The sequence below is a fragment of the Chiloscyllium punctatum genome, chromosome 28, assembly GCF_047496795.1.
Source record: "Chiloscyllium punctatum isolate Juve2018m chromosome 28, sChiPun1.3, whole genome shotgun sequence".
NCBI classification, from domain to species: Eukaryota; Metazoa; Chordata; class Chondrichthyes; order Orectolobiformes; family Hemiscylliidae; genus Chiloscyllium; species Chiloscyllium punctatum.
Window position 1 is genome coordinate 6,014,776 of NC_092766.1, and position 26,195 is coordinate 6,040,970.

General features: G+C 51.4%; 1 protein-coding gene across 3 annotated transcripts; it reads right to left on the minus strand.

The window, feature by feature from the left end:
- Positions 1-654: 654 nt before the first annotated feature.
- Positions 655-24,765, minus strand: prpf3 (PRP3 pre-mRNA processing factor 3 homolog (yeast)). Of its 3 annotated transcripts, none has more exons than XM_072548785.1 (16): positions 24,660-24,765; positions 20,526-20,680; positions 18,402-18,532; positions 16,399-16,539; positions 14,972-15,055; positions 13,820-14,040; positions 11,179-11,488; positions 10,230-10,396; positions 9,605-9,687; positions 8,873-9,016; positions 8,662-8,761; positions 8,051-8,164; positions 6,966-7,084; positions 5,206-5,289; positions 3,999-4,060; positions 655-3,283 (listed from the first exon to the last, which is right to left on the minus strand). In XM_072548785.1, exons 2-16 carry the CDS (start codon positions 20,668-20,670, stop codon positions 3,134-3,136), a joined length of 2,055 nt encoding a protein of 684 aa, XP_072404886.1. In that variant the 5' UTR covers positions 20,671-20,680; positions 24,660-24,765; the 3' UTR covers positions 655-3,133. The 3 variants fall into 3 exon arrangements, with proteins under 3 accessions (XP_072404886.1, XP_072404885.1, XP_072404887.1); XM_072548784.1 differs by lacking the exon at positions 24,660-24,765 and adding an exon at positions 24,489-24,617; XM_072548786.1 differs by lacking the exon at positions 24,660-24,765 and adding an exon at positions 20,980-22,101.
- Positions 24,766-26,195: the final 1,430 nt, after the last annotated feature.

The following is a 26,195-nucleotide window of genomic DNA, read 5'->3' on the forward strand; positions in this document are numbered from 1 at the left end:
GGCCACCTGATGGGGAGTGAATGGGCTTGAGGTAGAGGCCAGCCATGATCCGAGGAACAGGGAGACGATCAGGTTCCAGGGTCGAATGATCTCTTCGCTCTCCCACGTTATAAACAGTACAGACCCCCAATGACAGAGGCCAACCAGACAAATGTGGAGCTGTTTAGGTGTGTTGAAAAGCAAGGATGAATGGCGACTACCGAGATTTGAGAGAACATCATGGAAACCAACTATGGACTCCACTGACACCTCCCATTGTTGGGGAAAGCCTGCCAACATCAAAGGCCACTCTCCCACCGAGGTAATGCTCTCTTCTAACCTCATCAGTCTGGCAGAAGATACAGAAGCTTGAACACACGCACCAACAGATTCAGGAACAGCTTCTTCCCTGTTATGAGACTGACGAATGGATCGATCTCACTTCAAGTAATGTTGATCTTGCTTTGTACCCCTCCTGTGCAGCTGTAACCCTGTGTGTCTCGCTCTGTCCAAAGCTCCCTAGGATCTCCATGTCCCTGTTTGCTACAATCTGCCTGCACTGTTCGCAAAACAAAACCTTTCACTGTACTGAGGCACACGTGACTGCAATGAAATGAAGAGGCAACTGCTACATTGCTGCTGAGGACACAAGACTTCAGAACACTACACTGACACTTTAGAAAAAAATAATTAGTCTTTATTATGAAACTCCGAGCTGTAACCCTCTACAGCACAAATCGTATCTGAGCAGCTTCTCTTCTTTTTACAGGCCGTTGACACAGATTCTCGCTTGAAAGGTAACAATTGGCTGTTAGTGGGAGATTATTCAGGTCGAGCACAGAACAGGATATTATGAAGGGGTCACCTTAATACCAGCACTCGTCAGTGTTTCAAATTCAGGATATGGTAGAGCTACAACAATTTCACACAGGAGATATCACCCCACCAGAGTCGGCATTATATCATCTCACTGCAGTTACAGCACAGGGTTAGATAGAGTCAAGCTCCCTCTACAGTATTCCCCCTCCCAGGAGGGAGATGGCAACGGGTTACATACTAAGTAAAGCTTTAGCTACACTGTCTCCCCCACCACCACCAATCCAAAGCCCCCAGGAGAGGGGCAGCAGGGAATTTGGCATAGAATAAAGGCTCCTCTACATTGTTCCCATCCAACATTCCCAGGATAGGGGAGACATGAGGTTAGATAAAAGAGTCATGTTCTGTGACTCAAAGAAATAATCCACCTTAACCTCAGTGTTAGGAAAAGAACCACCGCAGCTGACAGAGGTCTCACAAAGCTCCTTGGGCCTCTCCGGTACGAGGTGCAGTAAACATCCTGACCAAACAGGGCTGTGGCTCTCCTCAGAACCAGGGGAAATGAGCCAGCAGACCAGAGAGATTTACATCTCACTTCTCTGTGGCAACGTCAGGGTCACTCCCCGGCAGCTGGTACTCACCTGTCGACCAGAATACCTCGCCATCAGCAGACAGGTCAAACAGAACAAAAACACGTCAAGGCCCAAGCGCGAGTCAGAGAGAGCGCACACGAGAGAGAGAGAGAGAGAGAGAGAGAGAGAGAGAGGGAGAGGGAGAGGGAGAGAGAGAGAGAAAGGAGAGAGAGAGAGAGAGAGAGAGAGAGAGAGAGAGAGAGAGAGAGGGAGAGAGAGAAAGGAAGAGAGAGAGAAAGGAAGAGAGAGAGAGAGAGAGAGAGAGAGGGAGAGAGAGAGAGAGAGAGAGAGAGGAAGGAAAAGAGATAGAGAGAGAGAGGAAGGAAGAGAGAGAGGGAGGAAGGAAGAGAGAGAGGGAGAAAGAGGAAGGAAGGAAGGATGAAAGAGAGAGAGACAAAGAAAGAAAGAAAAAAGAAAGAAAGAAAGAAAGAAAGAAAGAAAGAAAGAAAGAAAGAAAGAAAGGAAGAAAGAAAGGAAGAAAGAAAGGAAGAAAGAAAGGAAGAAAGAAAGGAAGAAAGAAAGGAAGAAAGAAAGGAAGAAAGAAAGGAAGAAAGAAAGGAAGAAAGAAAGGAAGAAAGAAAGGAAGAAAGAAAGGAAGAAAGAAAGGAAGAAAGAAAGGAAGAAAGAAAGGAAGAAAGAAAGGAAGGAAGAAAGGAAGGAAGAAAGGAAGAAAGGAAGAGAAGAGCGAGAAAGGAAAAAAAGAGAGGGAGAGAGAAAGTGAGCATGCAAGACAGAGAGAGCGAGAGTGCAAGAACAAGGTAAAAAGGGAGATGAACGACTTTCTGGGAAAAAGGACTGCAAATTGAAGGTCGGGAATGACATAATGCAATGCACTCATCACGGAACTTGAATAGAATGGGGGTCTCAAAGCCTCAGCCCTGGCTGGAATAAAATACCAAACTTTCTGATCAACGTTCAAAACCGAATTTGTCCTAAAGTGGGTAAAAGTGACATGGATCATTCCAGAAACCTGTTTGACCGACCTCAACAACAAAGGCAGGTGCCGATTTCTTTTACAGGGGTGAAGATTCGTTCCGGGCCGGGGGAGGGGGGGGGCTGTGCGAGGAGGAGGAGGAAGAGGAGGATAGAAAATGATCACACCGACACCACTACCTCTCTACCTCCCCCTCCCACCACCCCACCAACCCCAGTCTCTGCTCTCTCTCCACTTCTTTTACTTGTAACAAAAATGTAATCCAGGGTGGACAGGGTGAGGGAAGCAGCTGGTTCCTAACAGGATTCCCCTGGCTCCAAAGAGACTAGAAGCTGTTCGGAAAACAATCGAGCTCAAAAGCATCAGAATCGTCAAAATGGACCGGAATAGGGATTATGAGAACCCCTTTCTCTTTTTCATGCTGTGACTGGCCACTGTATCACATTTGTAAGGCTCAATATTACTTTCCCCGGCAGATTAAAGCACTGTCAGAAAGGACTGCACATCTTTCCAGTCTCCTACATGCTCTGGCGACACGATAGCTGTACGGAGAATGGGGTGTACAAGAGAATAGCGGTACCTATATCTGGAGGCAATATTCAATTCCTGCATTTTGGATCAGAGAGCCTTCGAGCTCTTGGCTTCTCCCCAGCCCTAGACGAAAGCCCGTCTCATACCATCTCCTCTCACCCTCCCAAGCCCAACACCCGTGAAAAAAATCCAAAATGGCCACACAGACAGTTGGAAGACACGGAGCAAGAATGCTACCACCTCAGTCCTCTGTAACCTCCAGCACCGATTCACTGATGGCCAGGTCCCAGTACTGTTCCACTCCGTGCTTCTTGAAATGCTCCCGTGCCATGCTCTCTGTCGGACACTGTTTGAATTTCATGTCACCAAAACTCCTCTCCTTCGCCGTTCCCTGGTTTGTCGAGAGAGAGAGAGAGAGAGAGAAAAAAGGAGGCGGTGTGTCACACACAAATAGCTCCATGTGTCAGAATCAAGACCCCGGAGAACAGTTGCTGAACCCTTGTCAGTGCTCACTCGTGCCAACGACAAAAATCAAGGCAGGTCCTGAAAATGACAACCCACCACTTGATGACTTGCACCGATGTAGCACTTTTAGCGTCCTACAGAAGCGCACCCAAATTTAATTTGACACCGAGTCACTTGAGGGATGGCTAAGGAAAGAGGTTGGGTTCTCGAAGGGGAAGAGGGCATGAGCCGGGGAGGGGCAGCGCCAGCGAGGGAGACAGCGCGGCAGAGCAGAGGTTTCGGAAGGTGAGTCCAGAGCTTGGGGCTGAGGTGCAGAAATCGGGTGACGAGCAAGGCTTCAGAATTGGGTCTCCGAAAGGTCGCAGAGGCTGAAGTTACAGCAAATACACTACTTAATTAAATGTATCAATTAACAGCATCATCAAAGGCTTTTGGAGGGGTGCGGCTGGTTGACACAGGCAGGCAGCTGCTCCAGCTCGCCTCAGTGTCATCAGCCCGAGGGAGTCGGGCCAGTCTGGGCTTCCAGAGACTTGGCTGAGCAGACAGGCTCAGGTTCAGGTGGTGGCCCCAGGGGACAAGCCATCAGGGCCGGGTAGCTGTCAGGGTCACAGGGAGCGGTCATTGATGAAAACACTGCTTACCTCCCACACCAGCACACACTTGTTCACCTTCTTCACAACCTCATCGTCTGATCCGTCTTCGTCTGAGAGGGTGGAAAGGCAAAAACACACTATTACAAGCCCGGGCTTAACTCGCTCCAAACACTGAGCTGCAAGCACCCAACATCCTGGCCCTTTGACGACCTTCCCTTATCGTCACAGTGAAGCTGGTGAACTGCAGCCCGAGTACACCGCACAGAAGGTGCCCGTGCTCAAATGCAACGAGATCTGGACGATATCTCCAGGCTTGGGCTGACAAGTGGCAAGTAATATTCGCGACACAAAAAATGCCAGGTAATGACCATCACCAATAGGAGATACTAACCACCGCCCCATGACATTCAACAGTATTACCATCACTGAATCCCCCCATTGTCAACATCCTTTGAGTTACCATTGACCAGAAACTCACCAGAGTGACCAGTGGCTACAAGAGCAGATCAGAGACTAGAGATACTGTGACAAGTAACTCACCTCCTGACACCCCAAAGTCTATCCACCATTTACAAGGCACAAGTCAGGATTAGGATGGAATATTCCCCACTTGCCCTGGATGGGGGCAGCTCCAACATCACAAGCAGCTTGACACCATCCAGGACAAAGCAACCCGCTCGATTAGCGCATCTACAAAACATTCAATCCCTCCACCACATAGCAGCAGTGTGTATTATCGACAAGATGCACTGCAGAAATTCAACAAAGATCCTGAGACAGCACCTTCCAAACCCACGACCACTTCCACTTAGAAGGACAAGGGGCTGCAGATACTTGGGAACACCACTTGCAAGTTCCCCTCAAAGCCACTCACCACCTTGACTTGGAAATATAACCACCATTCCTTCACACTCATTGGACCAAAATCCTGGCATTCCCGCCTACCGGCATTGTGGGTCAACCCACAGCAGGTGGACTGCAGTGATTCAAGAAGGCAGCTTCTCCCCCCACCTTCTCAAGGGACAAAGAGGGATGGGCTATCAGTGCTGGCCAGCCAGTGTCGCCCAAGTCCCACAAATGAACCAAAACAAATTCAGCCTATCAGGTTTATGTCCCATTCCCTTGCACTGTGTCCCCCTGCTCTCGTTACGTGCTGTCAACTTCAGCAGGTCTGTGTCCCGTCCCTTCAGACCGCGTTCCCCACTGGAGTTCCTCCTGGAGGGGGAGGAAGCACGGGACCAACACCATGACTCACCGTCGTCTCGAGAAGTGGCAGTCTGCTCAGCCCACTTTATACGATGGAGCATCAGACGCTTGAATTTCTTCTGTGCTTTGGGACCTGAGTGGGGAGGAGAGGACGGCACAGCCTTGAAAACTGGGAATCGCAGCTTTTAACAACACTCCCTCTCTGCCCATGGACACACTTCAAAAAGGTGCAGAGAAGGGGCAGCATCACCATCTCCTGCACTTGCAGGAGTATTACTCCCAATACCCTGATCCCAGCAAGAACCCTTTTAAAACTGAAAGGTCCCTCTACTCGTCTAAAACAAACAGGATCTGGACCAGATGGGCCAGTGGGCGGCACGGTGGCACAGTGGCTAGCACTGCTGCCTCACAGCGCCAGAGACCCGGGTTCAATTCCCGACTCAGGCGACTGACTGTGTGGAGTTTGCACATTCTCCCCGTGTCTGCGTGGGTTTCCTCCGGGTGCTCTGGTTTCCTCCCACAGTCCAAAGATGTGCAGGTCAGGTGAATTGGCCATGCTAAATTGCCCGTAGTGTTAGGTAAGGGGTAAATGTACAGGAACGGGTGGGTTACGCTTCGGCGGGTCGGTGTGGACTTGTTGGGCCGAAGGGCCTGTTTCCACACTAAGTAATCTAATCTAAAAAGTAGCAGGTGGAGTTTAATTCAGATAAATGTGAGGTGCTGCATTTTGGGAAAGCAAATCTTAGCAGGACTTATACGCTTAATGGTAAGGTCCGAGGGAGTGGGGCTGTTTTCCCTGGAGTGTCGGAGGCTGAGGGGTGACCTGATAGAGGTTTACAAAATTATGAGGGGCATGGATAGAGTAAATAGGCAAAGTCTTTTCCCTGGGGTCAGGGAGTCCAGAACTAGAGGGCATAGGTTTAGGGTGAGAGGGAAAAGAGACCTAAGGTGCAACTTTTTCACGCAGAGGGTGGTACTTGTATGGAATGAGCTGCCAGAGGAAGTGGTGGAGGCTGGTACAATTGCAACATTTAATAAGCATCTGGATGGGTATATGAATAGGAAGGGTTTGGAGGGATATGGACTGGGTGCTGGCAGGTGGGACTAGATTGGGATATCTGGTCGGCATGGACGGGTTGGGCTGAAGGGTCTGTTTCCATGCTGTACATCTCTATGACTCCATAACTCTAAAGGTTAAGATGCCTTTACACAGTCGCCATCAAATTCCTGGACAGGCACAGCTTGGGATTATAGACATAGTAAAGCCCCTGTACTCTTCTAAACTGCAATCAAAGCTCCCTCTACACTGTCCACTATCAAACACCCTGGGGACAGGGACAGCACAGGGTTAGATACAGAGTAAAGCTCTCTCTACACTGTCCCCCCATCAAACACTCCCAGGACAGGGACAGCACGGGGTTAGATACAGAGTAAAGCTCCCTCTACACTGTCCACTATCAAACACCCTGGGGACAGGAGCAGCACTGGGTTAGATACAGAGTAAAGCTCCCTCTACACTGTCTCCCCATCAAACACTCCAAGGACAGGGACAGCACGGGGTTAGATTGAGTAAAGCTCCCTCTACACTGTCCACTATCAAACACCCCCAGGGACAGCACAGGGTTAGATACAGAGTAAAGCTCCTTCTACACTGTCCCCCCCATCAAACACTCCCAGGACAGGGACAGCACGGGGTTAAAGATATAGTAAAGCTCCCTCTACACTGTCCCCCATCAAACCCTCCCAGGACAGGGACAGGATGGCCTGAAACTCAGGGCACCAACACAAACTCAGCCCAATCTTCCTCACCTCCCTCTACCACCACCACGTTAACATCTTTGTGCAGGACCACAGTTCCCGTCAGGTACAGCTGCCCCGCGTTGGTTTCCACTTTGAACTTCTTCGCCGAGTTGCTCAGGTTTCGGATTCTGAAATTAGCAGAGGATCAGTTAGGACAATTCCACAGCGGGGACGATGCCTTACAGATTAACATTAAACATAGACAGAGTGTCATAAATCTGTGCCGTCAGAGGGTCAGCGCTGAGGGATGCGACGCACCGGAGGGTTTGTCCGTGTTGCCGTTGTTCCAAAAGTGGTTTATCTACGATAAGGCATTAAACTACAGTTCTGTTACTCAGGGGAGTTGAAAAAGTCCGGTTTTGGGTAACAGAATGGATCAGATCAGTCCTCTTTCCTTGGGGCCAGTACTACCCTGTGAACCTACGTTAGAGAAAATAAGCTGTGGCCAGAGTTGACGCTCCTGACTGTGGGACCTGATCGAGCAGGTTAGCTACCTTGCTCCCTGCCACAACGTGTAAAGGACAAAAGCGTTTGCTGGCAGCGAATACACGAATAGCTTGGCGATTTGTCGCCAGAGCTAATCAGAGAGTGACATCCTAAAGCTCTTCGGCTTCGATGTGCATCGCAGCTCCCACCGCTGCTCCAACAACATGCACAACCAGACACAACGTGTTGAAAGTAATGGCAGACCCATTGATGCCTGGCAGGAGGTGCTGTCCCTGGACTAGCACCGAGTCAGGCAGGTTGAGGGGTAGGCTCGACTGCCAGCAATGGGCTGACCCCAGCTGAACCAGTGCAGCCGGGGGGGGGGGGGGGGGCAGCAGGGATGCAGGGCTGGCAGAGGGAGTGAGGGGGCATTGGAATTCCCTGGCACAGGATCACCATTCAGCTCAGCACCCACACCCTGCTGGACAGGAAGGGCACCTTCAACCTGATGCCCTGGACAGTCGAGCAGACCGTGGGGGGTGCTGGCATGTCCGATGGGTACCTCAGGCGATGGGGTGGAATAGGCAGCACCCACATGGGGGAGGGGGGGGGGGGGGCAATTCGGAGGGTAAGGAGTGGCAGAGGTGAAACCTCGCGGCCGGACTCACCGGTAGACTGCGATGTGGACGCCCTGGGACACGTCTTCCTTCAGCTTCTTGATCTTCTTCTCTCTCCGCTGGTCAGCTGTCAGCTTGCGGGCACTGTTGGCGTCTTGATGAGCCCTGCAGCGAGACACAGGGTCACCCGAGGCCTGCGACACTCCACCAGCTGGTTTCTTGAGCCAGCACTGCCTTCCGCTGCCTCAGAGGATGCGGCTCACTCTTGCCACGAACCCTTCCCCCCTCCAACACCACTCCAGCCCACTCACCACCCGGCAGTCAGCTGCACTCCTGCCCTCTTGAGCTCAGGCTCGCCTCCCTCCCAGGGAACAGGAACAGCACAAACTCCTGCTGGGACGCTGCTCCTGGGGCAAGGGATCACCAATTCAAGGACAAACCCATCTCCTCTTCCCCCGCCCACCACTTCTGACGATGGGTTGGTGAGGTAGCCTGCCTGCTGGTCCCTGACCGCGGAGCCATTTTCCCAGCGCATGCACCAAACTGACTCGCGTACCATCCATCAGCCTCTGCTCTCTCCTACCCGCGCTAACTGTTCATCCTTGCACCCTCAGGCCCATTCAGCTTTCCCTGCAGCCCCCCCACCCCCCGACAACACTTACTTTAACCTCTTAGCCATCTGTGCCCTGACATGAGCCTCCACCTTGGTTGGATCCTGCACAGCTTCTGTCCCGAGAACCCGCATCAGGTTGGAGATCCGCACTGTGGGGAGAGAAAGGAGGCCCCGTTGTTAGGAAGGGGGACAGGGATCTTGAGGGGGGAGGGGGGGGGATTTAAAAACAAAAAAGTGTGAGGGTTCCACTGGCTGCTTACCCTTTGGCTCAGGAGGAGGCATGAGCCCCAGACGTATCTTCTCCTGCATCTCCTTCAGGCCCTCCCGTCGAGTCTGTCGCCGCAGCTTCTTCTGCTCCTTCTTGGTCAGGTAAACACCAAGTGTCACTGGCTTGTCTGTGTCAACTGTGCACACACAATGTGGAAGGGGGGTGGACAGACAAAGACGGTCAGTCAGTCAGCCAGAGCCAGATCCCTGGGCTCTCTCCAGCAGCCACCCTGCTCACGCAGAGGATGCTCCGCAGATCAAACCCCACGGGGCCAACGTGCCAGCTGCAGCTGTGCACCAAGGGGGGGGGGCGGGGGGGATGTTCAGTCCCTGACAATGTACCCACTCCCCTCCTCCACCCAAGCCAGAAGATCGGGCCCCCAGATTTGAGCGCAAAATCCAGACACTCCAATGTCATCCCAGGCAGAGCGCCGCACCGTTGGGAGGGACGGTGCTGAGAGAACGCGTCGCTTGGCCACCACATTTCTTACATCCCTGTATTATTTTGAATGTCCCGCAGTAGCTGTGAAATACTTTGGGAGGACCTGAAAAGCTGTTCTTTCCCTGTCGGATAGAACTAAAACGGACTGCGCACGCTCATCGAGACCGACCTCGAAGGGGGGGGGAAATGTCAGAACTGGGGAAAGAGTGCGCAGAGCAGAGCAGGGAGTTAAAGCCGGGGCTGGCCTGCAATGATAACACTCGTGCCACCGTGCGGCTCGTACCAGGAGGGCTGATTTGAGTCGGATGCTCCACCAAGTTTGTAATGCCGTGGAAATTCTGTTCATTCTTCAGATTCTCTGTTGTCCTGAGCAAGCGTTTAAATCCAAAACAGAGGCAGAGAGATAAAGAGGAACATCAAGACAACTGCAATCCTTCTCACTCACTCTCCTTTTCACTCAAGTTATTAACGCAGGTAATTTCGGATGTGACGTGGCTGCCCGAGCCACTGGTGGTCAATCCACCCTGACCTGCACATCTTTGGACTGTGGGAGGAAACCCACGCAGACACGGGGGGGGGGGAGAATGAGCAAACTCCACACAGTCAGTCGCCCGAGGGTGGAATCGAACCTGGGTCTCTGGCGCTGTGAGGCGGCAGCAGTGCTAACCACTGAGCCACCCGGCTGCCCACTTAGGGAAAAGGATCAGCAAGCCAGGCAACCAACCAGATTTCACCACGTTTTGTGGGGCTGAAGAGTTGCAAGGGTGTGCACGCCGGTGGATAGCCCAACGACACAGCCTGGAGTTCTCATCCAGGCCACGCCTGCGTTAAGCACCCCACCTCGCCTGGCTGCCTCGAGCCTCAGCCCTCAGAACCTCACTCCCCACCCCAGCGCCCAGGCAACTCACAGCTCGATCCCGCTCTGAATGATGTAGGAATCCCACCACTCGATTTCCGGCACCTCGCCCTCCCTCAGCTCCTTCTTGGGGGCGATCAGTGCCAACTTGGTCGAGGTCTGGATGCCCGTCTTCTTGGCCGCCTGTGCGATTTCGGTCTGCAGTTTCTCCAGCTGCGCCTGAAAACAGAATGGAGAGGGCAGGGGTGTTGGGGGGGGGGGGGGGGGTAACTGCGTTAAAGATACAGCACCAGCGGAGTCATGCCCCCCTCAGCTCCTTCCTGCATCGTCACCCACTTCCACTCATGCGATTGTGGGATGTGAGGATCGCATCATTTTCCAGCCCCCAACCCCATCCCTGCTTGCTCTTGCCACCCCCAAGTCATCAACGGTACAGCGGGAAAGACTTCAGCGTGAACCTGATGGGGTTTTCCAACACCTTTTTACAGACCCCTTGGCTGAATCTATTTCCAAATTTTTCAATAAACTGGCCGTACAGTCTGGACTTTTCGCTGGATTATTAAATCAGTAACATCTAATCACCGTGCTGCCTACCCAATAATTTCCTTTTTCAAAAGCACAGGGCTTACGCTTTCAGTCAGAAAAGGTAGAGGGAGACGCGCTGAGAGATCAAAGGGGGCTCCGTTTCCCCTTCACCGGGGTCACTGGAGTTTTACCATCCACCAAACATTCACGAGGGATTCAATCAAACAGTGAGGGGGGGCAATCCAAATCATTGCAGCTTTTAGCCTGCTGGGGGGAGCGGACGCTATAAGAACAGCGTTTCATCTCGCTCTTTATCCTTACTCTTAAATAATTCAACTCTGCTGCTATTCCCTTTAAAGTCCCAACCCCCTCCCACCCACCCCGTCGGATTTCTCTTTTGCGAGGTGGGGGTTGAGGGGAAATGGAGCCCCCGCCCCTCTCCCACTGCTCGCTCGTCCCAGGCCGGCCGCCGCTACCTTGGTGCGTATCCTCTGGGCTATTTTCTCAAACTTGCCCCTCTCATGGAAGCGGAAGATCCTCTTCTGGCGCTGGGAGGGCAGCACGGGCACACGGGGGTCATAGAAGGTGTTGGCCTCCAGGTCATCGCTGGGCTTCTCCCTCAGCAGCAGCTGCTTGAACTGCTCCCGCTTCACTGCCCGGATGTTGGCTTTCAGGGTGGGCATCCGGTGGGTCAACTCCACCTCCTTCCCGGTGGCGTCCACCGTTCGGCCCTGGTCGTCCAGTATCAGTGGGGTCGGCTTCAGGTGCTCCTTCAACTCCACTTTGCTGCCAACGGAAACAGGACGTCAGTCTGAACCAAAACACATACCAACACCTCAGGTCCCACCATCGGCAGTGGGGATGCAACTGTAGTTGGGCCAAGTTTCTTTTTGGGAGGGGGCAGACAATTGGACTGAGAAGGTTGGGGGCAGGGGGCACTGGTGGTCAAGTCAGCAATTTGGGCTGACACATGGCAAATGGCATTTGTACCACACAAATGCCTGGCAAAGACCATCATCAACAAGACAGAATCTAACCATCTCCCCATGACGTTCATTGCCATTACCAACGTGAATCCCCCCCCGCTCCCCCCCCCCCCCCCCCCAACTATCAACATCCATCTCATTGCCATCTCCAAAACGACAGAATCTAACCATCGCCCCGTGACATTCAATGGTGTTACCAATCCGAACCTCCCCCTCTATCAACATCTGTGTGGTCACCATCTCACAAGGGACAATCTAACCATCGCCCCGTGACATTCAATGGTGTTACCAATCCGAACCTCCCCCTCTATCAACATCTGTGTGGTCACCATCTCACAAGGGACAATCTAACCATCGCCCCGTGACATTCAATGGTGTTACCAATCCGAACCTCCCCCTCTATCAACATCTGTGTGGTCACCATCTCACAAGGGACAATCTAACCATCACTCCCGTGACATTCAATAGTGCTACTATGATTGAATTCCCACTATCAACATCCTGGGGTTCACCATCACACAGGAGACTATTAATAATTGGTCTTTGGAGCTCAATGGCATTACCATCACTGAATCCCCCACTATTAAAGTCAGAGGCGTTACCATTGACCTGAACTGCAGCAGCCATATAAATAGTGCCCCACAATAGCAGGACAGAGGCTGGGAGCCCTGCAACCAGGAACTCACCTCCTGACTCCCCAAAGCACATCAACAAGGCACATGTCAGGAGCACAGTGGAATACTTCCCACTTGCCTGGATGGGTGCAGCTCCGACCACACTCGAGGAGCTTTGACACCATCAAGGACCAAGCAACCTGCTTGGTTAACATATTCAGTCCCTCCACCACTGATGCTCAGTTGTAGCAGTATGCACCATCAATAAGATGCACTGCTGCAACTAACCATGACCTTCCCAAACCCATGACCACTTCCATCCAGAACAACAAGGGCAATTGATACATGAGAACATTGCTGCCGCCTCTCCCCCCCCACCCACCCCCCACCCTCCCCGATCCTGAGTTGGAAATATACTGTTTCTCTATGCTACTTTCTCCCCACCCCCACCCTCCTCTCATTTCTCTCTCCACCCTTCAGACCCTCTGCCTATATTCCTGATGAAGGGCTTTTGCCCGAAACGTCGACTTTGCTGCTCCTCGGATGCTGCCTGACCTGCTGTGCTTTTCCAGCACCACTCTCATCTAGACTCTGGTTTCCCGCATCTGCAGTCATTGTTTTGGTCTGATATACTATTCCATCACTAGCACTGGGTGTAAAATCCTGGAATTCCTTCCTTAAAAGGCACTGAGAGTCGACAACCATGGTTCAGGAAGGAAGCTCACCTCCACCTTCTCAAGGGCAACTAGAGACAGGCAATAAATGCTGACTCAGGCAGCGCACCCAAATCCCATGAGTGCATTTTTTTTTTTTAAAATACCAAATACAGATAAGTCCCAACTGGCCAAATACTGTGCTTGCTAGTGAGCTAGAATTCATCTGTGGAGAGGCAACACTGACAGAGAAATTATATAAAGCTGACGGAACCTCGGAGAGACAAGATCAGTGCAGCGACTGGGCAATAGTCTAGTCTTCACATGATAAAAGGACACAAAGGTGCAAGAGCAGAAGTTAGTAGACTGAAACAGAGAGGCTGAGAGATTTCTGGCGACCAGTCACATCAAGGGATATGGGGATTGCGTGGGTAATTGGCGTTGAGGTGGATCGAGAATGGTGGAGCAGGCTCGAGGGGGCGAATGGCCTTCCCCTGTTACCGGAGTAGGGGGAAATCAGAGGACATGCTCTCACGGGGAACGGGGCATCTGCTCCCATGCAGAAATATTTCACGCAACAGTGAAAAATACCATGTAAAGGAACGACAGCAACTGGAGGACTGCCAACACGTTACAGTTACAAATAAACGGGAATCGAGGAGAAATGTGGAGGGAGAGGGAGAATGTGGAATTCACACCCATGGGACGTGGTCGAGGTAAATAGTAGGATTAGGGCAACGTGAGGGAGAGAGGGTTCCTTCACCAAGTGTCCCAGAAGATGCACCCTCCCAACCCTCAGTCAGTGCTGGCTAGGACCACTCACTTTCTCCCCGTGGGGCAGCACACAGCAGCACAGATACTCACGGGGGTGCGATGCCCATGGCGTGCAGATTGGCGAGACCCACCAGGTTGGTGCTCTGCAGCAGCCCGGGCTTCAAGGAGAGCTGGGTCTGGATCCGGGCCTGCAGTTCGGCCGCCTTCTTGGCCTTTTCAATGGCATCGTTCATAAAGGAGGCTGCCTGGGAGGGCTGGATGGTCTGACCCATCGGAGGCAGGTCAGCGTTGGGAGCCAGGGCCGAAACCCGCTGCAGGGAAACAAGGTCACGTCAGGCAACAGCGAGCAGCAGAGAGACGTCCATTTCTGCAGCACCCCTCACCACCTCAGCTGGCCCCAGAATAGGTCACAGGTTGACATCCAGTCAACACTGGGCTGTGGCACCTCAAGACTACAGCCTGCTTGATGGACACCCCATCCATCACCTTCCTTCATTCATTCATTCACTCACTTCCTCCACCACTAACGCTCAATCGTGGCAGGGTGTACCATCTCCAAGATGCACTGCAGCAAATCACCAGGGCTCCTTAAGACACCATTAATATCTAGAAGGACAAGGACAGCAGATACGTGGAACTGTAAGTTCCCCTCCAATCCACTCACCATGCTGCCTAGACATATACAGACATCCCTTACAGTACTGTGGGTGTACCCTACATCACCACAGACTGCAGCAGTTCAAGAAAGCAACTCACCATCACCTGAATAGGCAACCAAATACAGCAACAAACACTAATCCAGCTAGTGACACCCACCTCCTGTGCTCAAAGAGAACCCACAGCAGCTCACGTGTGCACAGTAAGATACTAGAAATCGCGACACAATGATGATCACATCACCTTTGACTGAAGTGATGCCAGCCAGGGAAGGGACGGCCCTCCGCGATCTCTCTTGCCTCTTGCACAACCCCTCCCTGTCCCAAGCACTCAGTCCAAAGACATTGCCTGAAATTATCTTGAACTCCACTGAGACGGATGAACAGAAGTCCCTGGTTAACTCCAAGGACATTCCTTCCAACTCCGCAAGGGAAGGGATAACTGGAACCCTCCCCCCCCCATACCCAACTTTCTCTCCCAAGCAGGGCGTGCCCTGGAGTGTAGCAATGATCAGGAACAGTGGGTCTTTGCAGCACAGCAGAGCTCCACCATCACAGCCGCTGCTGCTGTGACAGTACCCATTACCTGCTGGAACGAAGGGGTGATCAGACTGAGCTGTCGCTTCCGTTCCTCAATCTGCTTTGTCGCGGCTTCCATCATCTGTTTGATCTGTAAGGCAAATATAGAAAAGGAAAGAGTAGATTCACAGCAAAATAACATCACAATCAATAATCAAGCTTCCTCGGTGCCTTTAAGCTGAAGGTAAAACTTCCTCTACACTGTCCCCCCCATCAAACACTCCCAGGGACAGGGACAGCACGGGGTTAGATACAGAGTAAAGCTCCCTCTACACTGTCTCACCATCAAACACTCCCAGGGACAGGGACAGCACGGGGTTAGATACAGAGTAAAGCTCCCTCTACACTGTCCCCCCATCAAACACTCCCAGGACAGGGACAGCACGGGGTTAGATACAGAGTAAAGCTCACTCTACACTGTCCCCCATCAAACACTCCCAGGACAGGGATATGTCAACAATTCAGCTATGAGATGTTGAAGTGGAGTGGTGAGATGAAGGAAGTTTATAAAATAATGAGGGATACAGATAGGGTTAATGGTGGTTGTCTTTTCATTTGGGTGGAGGATTTCAAGACTCGGGGGCACATTTTTAACCTTACAGGAGAGAGATTTTTAAAAAAAACAAGAGGGACTTTCTTTTTAAACAGAGAGTGATTCGCACGTGGAATGAACTTCCTGAGGAAGTGGTGGATGTGGGCACAGTTACAACACTGAAAAGACATTTGGATAAGGACATGAATAGGAAAGGTTTGGAGGGATATGGGTCAGCAACAGGCAGGTGGGAGCAGTTTACTTTGGGATTATGAACTGATTAGTCTGTTTCTGTGTTGGATGACCACGTTGTTACAGTTTTGCTCAATGATTCTGCCTTCCTATGGTTCATCAACAGTTCACTGCCGTGTGCTATTTAAATAATGTTACACAACACTTCTCACTGTAACAAGATAAACGTGACAATAAATAAATCAAATCAAATCGGCCCTGCAGGCCGGGGTCAAAAAGTGTGGTGCTGGAAAAGCACAGCCAGTCAGGCGGCATCCAAGGAGCAGGAGGGTCGACGCTGCGAGCAGAAGGCCTTCATGATGCCTAAAAGAAGAGTTTATGCTCGAAACGTTGATTCTCCTGCTCCTTGGATGCTGCCTGACTAGCTGTGCTTTTCCAGCACCACACGTTTTTGACTCTGATCTTCAGCATCTGCAGTCCTCACTTTCGCCCTGCAGGCCGGGCGCCATCCGAACAGGCCCTGTAGACTGGGTACTGCAGACAGGCCTTGTCGACTCTGTTGATTGTATCCAATAGTGTGCTATTTAAGAAGACACAGTCTGCTGTAAAACACACTGCTCGTTGAAACCTGCTGTAAATCCAACCCTGCTTTGCCAACTCTTTGACCGGTCTATGGTCTCAGAAGACATCATGGAGAAATCAAGACTGACCTGAATCTTTGTTAGCATGCCTGGACTCTCCGTGGGCGGTCCGGGGATAATGTCATTCTCCTCAACCTCTTCAAACCTCAGGATCCGTTTCCTCTTGGACGACGATTCCCGAGTGACCTCCGAGTCCTCGCCAAAGACCTCCTGCCAGCAAAAAAAAAACAGAAAACAGTGAGGCACCCATTCAGGTTACTGTGGTCTGCAGGCAACAGCTCACATTCATACAACACCTTTAACAGCCCAGTGTGCTAAACAGAGCATAAATTGGATCAAATTCAACCACGAGACACACAGGACGATATTAGGTAACCACAATTATGGCTAACAGTGGACATGCAGACACAGACAGACAGAGGGGTATTGGGAGGGGATTCCAGGATGAAGTGCCGAAGGCAGTGAAGACGTGGTCATCAATCCTAGAGCAATTACAATCAGACAGAGGCGCTGGGAGCAATGTGCAGGGTAGAGTATAGAAGTGCAGAGATCATGGAGGGTTGGAGGAGTTGGGGAAGGGCAGAGAAAGGGAGGTTCCTCATGTCTGAAGAAGATCTGAGATATGGAGCAGAGTAGAGGCTGAAGGGGATTAGAGAAATACGATAATGAATGCAGAGTTGAAGGCATTTACAGAGAGAGGGAGGGGGTGTAGGGGCTGGAGGGGGTGACAGAGATAGGGAGGGGGTGTAGGGGCTGAAGGGGGTGACAGAGATAGGGAGGCGGTGTAGGGACTGGAGGTGGTGACAGAGATAGGGAGGGGGTGTAGGGACTGGAGGTGGTGACAGAGATAGGAAGGGGGTGACAGAGATAGGGAGGGGGTGTAGGGGCTGGAGGGGGTGACAGAGATAGGGAGGGGGTGTAGGGGCTGGATGTGACACAGGAATAGAGGGTTTGAGTTGTAAAGATAGACGGGAATTTTTTTTCCCACTGGAGCAGGGGAGGTTGAGGGGTGACTGAGGTTTATAAAAAATCAGGAGGGGCATCGATAAGATGAATAGCCACTTTTCCATAAGGTGGTAATATATGTTTAAGGTGAGAGGGGCAACTAATTTTTAAAACACAGAGATAGGTTTGTGTATGGAACAAATTACCAGAGGAAGTGGATACAGATACAGCTACAATGTTTAAAAGATATTTGGATAGCTATATGAATGGGAAAGGTCTAGAGGGACATGGGCCAAACATAGGCAGATGGGCCTAGTTTAGTTTGGAAATATGGTCAGGGTCGACGAGTTGGACCGAAGGGTCTGTTTCCATTCTGTATGACTATTAAAAAAAAAGGGGAGGTGTAGGGGCAAGAGGAGATGATAGAGATACGGAGGGGGTATAGGGGGAGGAGGTGAGAGACAGAGGGAGGCTGGAGGATAGAAAAAGACTGGAGGGGATTGCAAAATGAGAATTTTCAAATCAAAATGGTGGCCTCAAAAAAATATTAATTTGTAACCTTGGAGAGAGTTAACCTTCATTACCCAAATATTTACATTTCCTCACGCACCTCAGAGGGGCTTTTGGAGGTTCTAATCGAGTCAATGAGGAAGTGCTTCCTCGGGCAGGAGGGTCTGTCACCAGAGGGACACAACCTCGAGAATATTCAGAGGAACCAGTGTATGAAAGGAGGGCAGAGTGATTCGCTCCGAGCTGAAACGTGCTGCCGAAAGGAGTGGTGGAAGCAGATTTACCAGGAACGGACGGGGACGGTGGTGTGGGAATGAAGGTGCCGTAGGGGACTGGAGGCTGAGAGCGGGACTTAATTGGGATCCCTCTCACGGTATGAGACGGCATAAGCACAATGGGCTGAACGGTCAGTGATGTCGGATTTAACAGAAGCTTGAATCGGAGTGTGGTCGGCACAATCTGGGAACCCAGTGGGTACAGTCATAAAGCAGAGGACACAAATGGAATCCCACCTCCCCGGCGCCACATCTAACCAAGTGAGACAGGCATTGCCTGGCACAGTACTGTAAACAGGCAACACCCCACGTGAAATATTCAGTGGGTCAGTGAGTGCCAACCTTTAGCTCCCTTTTCCTATGTTTCTCCCCGCTGGATTTGGAGTGCCGGGTGTTACGACCTTCCTCCACCGCCTCGAACAGCTTGTCCACAAACCGCACCGTCGAGTCGTCCAGAAACGGTTTCAGGTGCTCTACGGAGGATTGGGGAGGGGGAGCACATAGGGAAAGACAGGCAGTACGCGCGGGAGAGAATGCGCGAGTACGGTGAGGGGAAAAGAGACCAACAGCATGGCAAGAGAGAACGCGCGCAGCCACAGAGGTGTGGGGAGTGCGAGAGAGAGTATGGAGACAGAGAGCGCGAGCACGGGAGGAGAGAGAGAGAGATATAAGGAGAGAGAAGACAAAGTTACACACATACAGAATCACTTTCCATTTACTGCCTTTTGCCCACTTCATAGAAGAATTACAGAATTGTTATGGTGCAGGAGGCCATTCAGGCCACCATGCCTGCACCAGCCCTTCAAATGAGCATCATTACCCAATGACAATCTCCTGCCTTTGCCCCCATCATCCTGCACGCGACTTCCAACCAAATAACTGTCCGGCGCCCCTCTGCAAAGTTTCAATTGAACCAGCCTCTATCAAATTTCCAGGCGCTGCATTCCAGTAGCAACACCCAGGGTTTGTTTATTGGTTCAGTTAGCTGGACAGCTACTTTGCTACACACTGAAGTCAACAGCATGGGTTCGATTCCCACACCACCAGCCAAAGTTACCATGAAGTTCGCACCATCTCAGCCTCCTCTGAGACATGGGGTTAAACCCAACACCAATCATCTCTGTCTGTCTAACAAGAGAGAGCAGCCTCATGTTCTGCTGGGATTGCAGCAACATTAGTCTCTTTCATTGTTGGACCACCTGCCCGCCGCCAAAAAAAAAAAAGAGGTAGGGCCAGATTGAGGGTGGCACCGGTGACCATAGCACACAAAAAATGCCCAAAAGGTGGCTTGAACAGGACAGCTTTAATCCCAGCCCTGACAAAGGGACCTCACAATAAGTGACAGAGTGTGCAACTAGACTGAACGGCCCTTTGTTGATAGACAATGCTCCAATCCACCAACGATCTCAGCCTAACTCCCAACCCAGGATTCCAGCAGTCGCTTTTTTGAAACCATTAGTGAAATCCAAGAACCAACATAAAAGGTGAACACCCTACCCCAGCCCCCGTAAAGGGGGAGCACTTAAAAATGCGCAAAGCAAATTGAAGATCACATCAGGATGCATTGATGCACATCAGCCTGTGCAGTGCCCACTGGTTCAAAGGAGCCCTCGGTGTGCCACATTCCCTCTCCAAGGACACATGGACTTGGATCCAGCTACAGCAGAGGGGCAAGCAGGGATAAAGTTAGTGCCCTCAGATCTGATAAAAGGCCACCATGGCTGGGCCTGGGACCAGGACCATGAGAAAGCCCCCCCAGTCCCCACACACCCCACTGAATCATCAATCTGATAGAATCCCTACAGGGTGGAAGCAGGCCCTTCAAGTCCACGCTAACCCATGGAAAAGCATCCCACCCATACCCTATCCCTGTAACCCTGCATTCCCCATAGCTAACCCACCTAGCCTGCACAATCCTGGACACCGCGGGACAATTTCCAATGGCCAATTCACCCTCCCACATCTTTGGACTGTGGGAGGAAATCGGAGCACCCGGAGGAAACCCGCATGGACGTGGGGAGAAGGTGCAGACTCCACACAGATAAGTCGCCCGAGGCCGGAATCAAACCTGGCTCTCTGGCGGTGTGAGACAGCAATATTAGCCATCAAGCCAAGCCACTGGGTGCCCATAGTTCAGGAGAGTTCAAGTGCAAACAGATGTTAAGCAGCAGCCCTATCAAAAGCTGGAAGCAATCTTACATAGAGCTGGAATATGGTATCCTCGAGGCTCTCTAGATATTTTCCAATCCACCTACTCAGGGATGTTATCAGACATCCGTACAGCAGGTGGGATTTGAACCGGGGCCACTTGACTCAGAGTAGGTTCACCACCACTGCATCACAGTCTCTCTTTCTGTGCATTCAAAGTACACAAGCAATATATTCCCCCCTGCTAATGCCTACCCTTAGCAATACAATTAAACCATGAAACAGCCTCTGGGGTTAGAAAAGGCACTACCAACTTACCCACTGTTTTCTTTTTGTCCATCCCTTTGCCCACGCAGTTGAGTGCAGCCGTGACCACAGTCTGCTCGGAGAAGCCCAGTACCCTCTTTACTGTCTTCTCCACCCATGGTTTCAGTTCATCCAGATCACGTTTGGACAGTGACATCTCTACTTAGCTGTGTGGAGAGGGTGAGAGCATCAGGGCAACAAATTCAATCACCACAACCTACAAACTTGGAAAGAGGACAACTCTATCTCTGTCACATGCTTCAATCGGAGAATTTAAACCTCACCCCGGAGATCTGAGTGACGATAACCCAGGGAGTTTGTACATTGTCACAGGATCACCTACTTTTTCATTTTAACATTGTGGTGCTTCCACAAGGGCACCCAGTTCTCCTCAAAACAATAACATTTCCCAGTGTCTCATCCATTTAAAAAAAACAAAGCATCTTTTCCCACCAAAGTCACGCACCTACAGTGGCCTTGTCCAGGCTTACTGCGTTGTCCCCACAGCTTCATTTCCTACTTAGTTTCATGCAGAGTCATAGAGCTGTACAACACGGAAAACAGACCATTCAGTCCAACTCAGCCAAGCTGACCAGATATCCTAAATAAATCTAGTCCCATTTGCCAGCACTTGGCTCACATCCCTCTGAACCCTTCCTATTCATGTCCCCATCCAGATGCCTTTTAAATGTTGTAATCGTACCAGCCTCCATCGCTTCCTCTTGCAGCTCATTCCATCTACACACACATACCACCTCTCCTACTCTGTGGAAAAGACCTTGGCCATCCACCCCACCCATGCCCCTCATGATTCTATACATTCCTGTAAGGTGACCCCTCGGCTTCTGATGCTCCAGGAAAATAACCCCAGTCTATTCAACTTCTGCCTATAGGTCAAACCCTCCAAACCTGGCAACATGCTGTAAATTTTTTTATGAACCCTTTCAAGTTTCACAACAGTCTTTCTATAGCAGGGAAATCATAATTGCACGCAGTATTCCAAAGGTGGCTGAACCATTGGCGTCTACAGCCTCAACGTGAACTCTCAACTCCTATACTCAATGTACTGATCTATAACAGCAAGCATACCAAATGCATTCTTCATTAATCTACCTACAGCTCCACTGTCAAGGAGCTATGAACCTGCACTCCAAGGTCTCTATGTTCAGCAACACTCCCCAGGACCTTACCGTGAAGCGTACAAGTCCTGACCTGATTTGACTTTCCAAAAGGCACCTTACATTTATCTAAATTAAACTCAATCTGCCACTCCTTGGCCCATCTGATTTAAGATCCTGTTGTGCTCTGAAGTCACCCTCTTCACTGTCCACTATACCACCAATTTTGAACCCAAATATATCACACTTAGGCACCTGTCATGAAGACTGACTATAAATATTCAAATCACAGCGTAACCAACTTGAAACTGACCAGTTCCAAACTGACTGTGTTTCCTGTCTTTTATTCAATCTTTTATCTAGCTGTCACTTAATCAGTGCTACATCCATGCTTCTATATTAACCCCAATTAGTCATAGGTAGAGTCATAGAGATGTACAGTACGGAAACAGACCCTTCAGTCCAACCCAATATCAGATATCCCAACCCAATCTAGTCCCACCTGCCAGCACCCGGCCCATATCCCTCCAAACCCTTCCTATTCATACACCCATCCAAATGCCTCTTAAATGTTGCAATTGTACCAGCCTCCACCACATCCTCTGGCAGCTCATTCCATACATGTACCACCCCCTGTGTGAAAAAGTTGCTCCTGTTGGTCTCTCATATCTTTCCCCTCTCACCCTAAACCTATGCCCTCTAGTTCTGGACTCCCCGACCCCAGGGAAAAGACTTTGTCTATTGATCCTATCTATGCCCCTCATAATTTTGTAAACCTCTATAAGGTCACCACTCAACCTCCGATGCTCCAGGGATAACAGCTCCAGCCTGTTCAGCCTCCCTATAGCTCAAATCCTCCAACCCTGGCAACATCCTTGTAAATCTTTTCTGAACCCTTTCAAGTTTCACAACATCTTTCCGATAGGAAGGAGACCAGAGTTGCATGCAATATTCCAACAGTGGGCCTAACCAATGTCCTGTACAGCCACAACATGACCTCCCAACTCCTGTACTCAATACTCTGACCAATAAAGGAAAGCATACCAAACACCCCCTTCACTATCCTATCCACGAGCGACTCCACTTTCAAGAAGCTATGAACCTGCACTCCAAGGTCTCTTTGTTCAGCAACACTCCCTAGGACCTTACCATTAAGTGTATAAGTCCTGCTAAGATTTGCTTTCCCAAAATGCAGCACCTCACATTTATCTGAATTAAACTCCATAAGATTCTACGCATCCTGCTTTAGAGTAATGGCTACACGTGGCACTTTTATCAAATACTTTTTAAAAATCCAAAAACCCAAAACTTTCTTTACTCAGCCTAGAAGTAAACACACTGGTGCTTCGTTGTGCTCACGTTAGAGAAGTGAACTTGAATCAAGCCTCCCAAGTCGGCAGCCAAACTCTTTCCACTTGCCATAGCTGACACACACAAAAACCTCTGCTTGATGTCTCTGCCATTTCCTTGCTCCCCACATTTACTTTCAGCAACTGATTCCATTTTACATATTTACAGAAGCCTGTTTTCATTTTTTCTAGATTTACGCATGCAATTTCCTCCACCAATCTTTTCTGTCCTTTGCTGAATTCTAAAATCCACCCAAGTCTCAACTTGATAGGAAACCGGAGCACCCGGAGGAAACCCACGCAGACACGGGGAGAATGTGCAAACTCCACACAGTCAGTCGCCTGAGGCGGGAATTGAACCCGGGTCTCTGGCGCTGTGAGGCAGCAGTGCTAACCACTGTGCCACCGTGCCGCCCCAGATCTCATTTAATCTAAATCAAACCTCACAACATCACATGGTTGGACTGTTTATCCTGTTTCATGGTTATTCCACAGTAACAGGAGGCTTTGGAGAAAAGTGCAGAATGCTGCCTGGGTTAGAAAGACACAGATTTGAGGGGAGGAAAGTCAGGGGGGTGAAGGAATGGGGGGGGTGGGTGAAGGAATTGGGGGGGGGGGGTGAAGGAAGGAATGGGGGGTGGGGGGCAGAAAGGGGGGTGGGGGCGACAGCCGGTTAGATGTGTGACAGGGTGAGGGGAGTTGACTGCAGGGCAAAAGTGGGGTGAGGGGCAAAAGGCAGGTGAGGAGGGGGGAAAGGGGGGGTGAGGGGAAAGGGGGGGTGAGGGGAAAGGGGGGGTGAGGGGAAAGGGGGGGTGAGGGGAAAGGGGGGGTAAGGGGAAAGGGGGGGTAAGGGGAAAGGGGGGTAAGGGGAAAGGGGGGTAAGGGGAAAGGGGGGAGAGGAGTGGGTGAAGAGGAGGGGAAGGGGTGAAGGGAGGGGGGGGTGAGAGGGGGAGGGGGGGGTGAGAGGGGGAGGGGGGGGTGAGAGGGGGAGGGGGGGTGAGAGGGGGAGGGGGGGTGAGAGGGGGAGTGAGAGGGGGGGGGGGGGTGAGAGGGGGAGTGAGAGGGGGGGGGGGGTGAGAGGGGGAGTGAGAGGGGGGGGGTGAGAGGGGGAGTGAGAGGGGGGGGTGAGAGGGGGGGGTGAGAGGGGGAGTGAGAGGGGGAGGGGGGGAGTGAGAGGGGGAGGGGGGGAGTGAGAGGGGGAGGGGGGGAGTGAGAGGGGGAGGGGGGGAGTGAGAGGGGGAGGGGGGGAGTGAGAGGGGGAGGGGGGGAGTGAGAGGGGGAGGGGGGGGTGAGAGGGGGAGGGGGTGGGTGAGAGGGGGAGGGGGTGGGTGAGAGGGGGAGGGGGTGGGTGAGAGGGGGAGGGGGGGGTGAGAAGTGAAGAGGGGGTGAGGTGGGGGCAGGGGGTGAGGGTAAAGACCCCAGAATCTCCTCCAAGTCCCGGGCGGTGGAGGGGGGGGGGGGTGGTGGTGGTGAACTGACCCAGGCCCAGGGCCTTAGGCCTCACTCACCCGCTCCTCCGACAACCGACCCGCGAACAGAGAACGACGGGTCGGGAACCGGAAACCGGTGTCCCTGACTCAACCGTCCTCCCGGACCGGAAGCCGGTGTCCCCCTCCCCTCCTCAAACTCCTTCCCCGCGCGTCCTCGCAACTCCCCGAAACCACCTCAAGACAACGCACCGGCCTGACCGGAAGTCCCCTGGCGCCCCACTCAAAACCGTCCGGGGCCGCGTGTCACACCGAATGGACTCCCCCAATTGGGCGCGATGTGTTGGTGTTGGGGCGGGGCCGGGGGTGCGTGGGGGCGGGGCCGTGACCGGGGAGGGCAAGTGGGCGGGGCCGCGGCCCGGGGTGAGGGGGCGGGGCCGTGGCCTTGGGGGCGGGGCCGCGGCCGGGAAGGGGCGGGGTTAGAGGGCGACGCCCCCGTCGTCCACCTGTCCGCGGGAAGGCGCCAAAGGATCGCCCCGAACTTTCCAGACGCTTCTAGAACTTTCCAAAGCGGGAAGATCTGCTTAATTTTCGACAAACTCACAGCCACGTTTAGTTAAAAGGAGCTGGACGGTTTAAAAGGACTTTTTTTTCCTCTCTCATAATGGTTCCAGAACAATCCACACGCTCCTGTTGGATGATGTTCTAGAACATTCCAGAAAGGGATCCAGCCTTTACCAGGAAAACAGACAGAAAGGAACGGAGAGAAAAAAAAATCTTTCCCCACGGAAAAAAAATTCCCAGGGAAGGGATGGAAATGTTATGTTAAATGATTTCAGAACTGGATCCAGAGGGGAAACGTTCTGGTGTGTTCCAGAAGTTTCCAAAGTTAAAAATCGCACAGCACCAGGTTATAGTCCGAGAGGTTTATTTGGAAGCACCAGCTGCTCCTCCACTCTATGACTCTATGAATCGGAATTCCGAGTGGAAACTGGCTCGATTTGGTCAACGGAACGTTCTGGAATGTTCCAGGCAAAGATCCAGAACGTTCGAGGTCCAGTTCCAGGGAAATATACAGACCGTTCTAGAATATTCCAGGGGGCAGCATCCGAAACTCAGAGTGATAAGGTCCAAATCATTCCAGATTATTTCCAGGGGAAGATCAGGAACTCTCGAAGATTGTTTCCAGGGAAATAAATGAATGTTCTAGAATACTCAGAGGAACGTCTGAAACTCAAGGTGATAAGGTCTGCATCATTCCAGAATATTCTGGGGGAACATCCAAAACTCAAGGAGTACGTTCCAGGGAAAGGTCTGGATCATTCCGGAATATTCTAGGGGAATACCCCGACCCCTACAAGATCAGTTTTCACGGATGCATCAGAACATTCTGGAAAATGTCATAAATAGATCCAGGGAATATTCAAGATTATCCTAGAAAATTGCAATCAAATTGTTCTTGAAAATTGCAAGCTGGTGGGGGGGGTGGGAGGGAGGTTCCCAGAGCTCTATAAGGTAGGTTCCAGGGAAGGTCTAGAATGTTCCAGAAAAATTCCAGAGCTTTGCCGCAGATTTGGCAATTTCCAAAAAAAACCAGTCCAGGCACTCAAGGAAATGTCCAGATGTGAGGGGATTTGACAAATTGAAAAAGGAAAATACTCCAGAAGGTGCATCAAAATTTTCAATTTTGAATCCAGGAATCATGAGGTTCCTTAAATTTGAATACATTTACAAATCGGTTTCTTGAGAGGGAACTAGGAAGTTCCGAAAATTCCTGAAATCTCACGC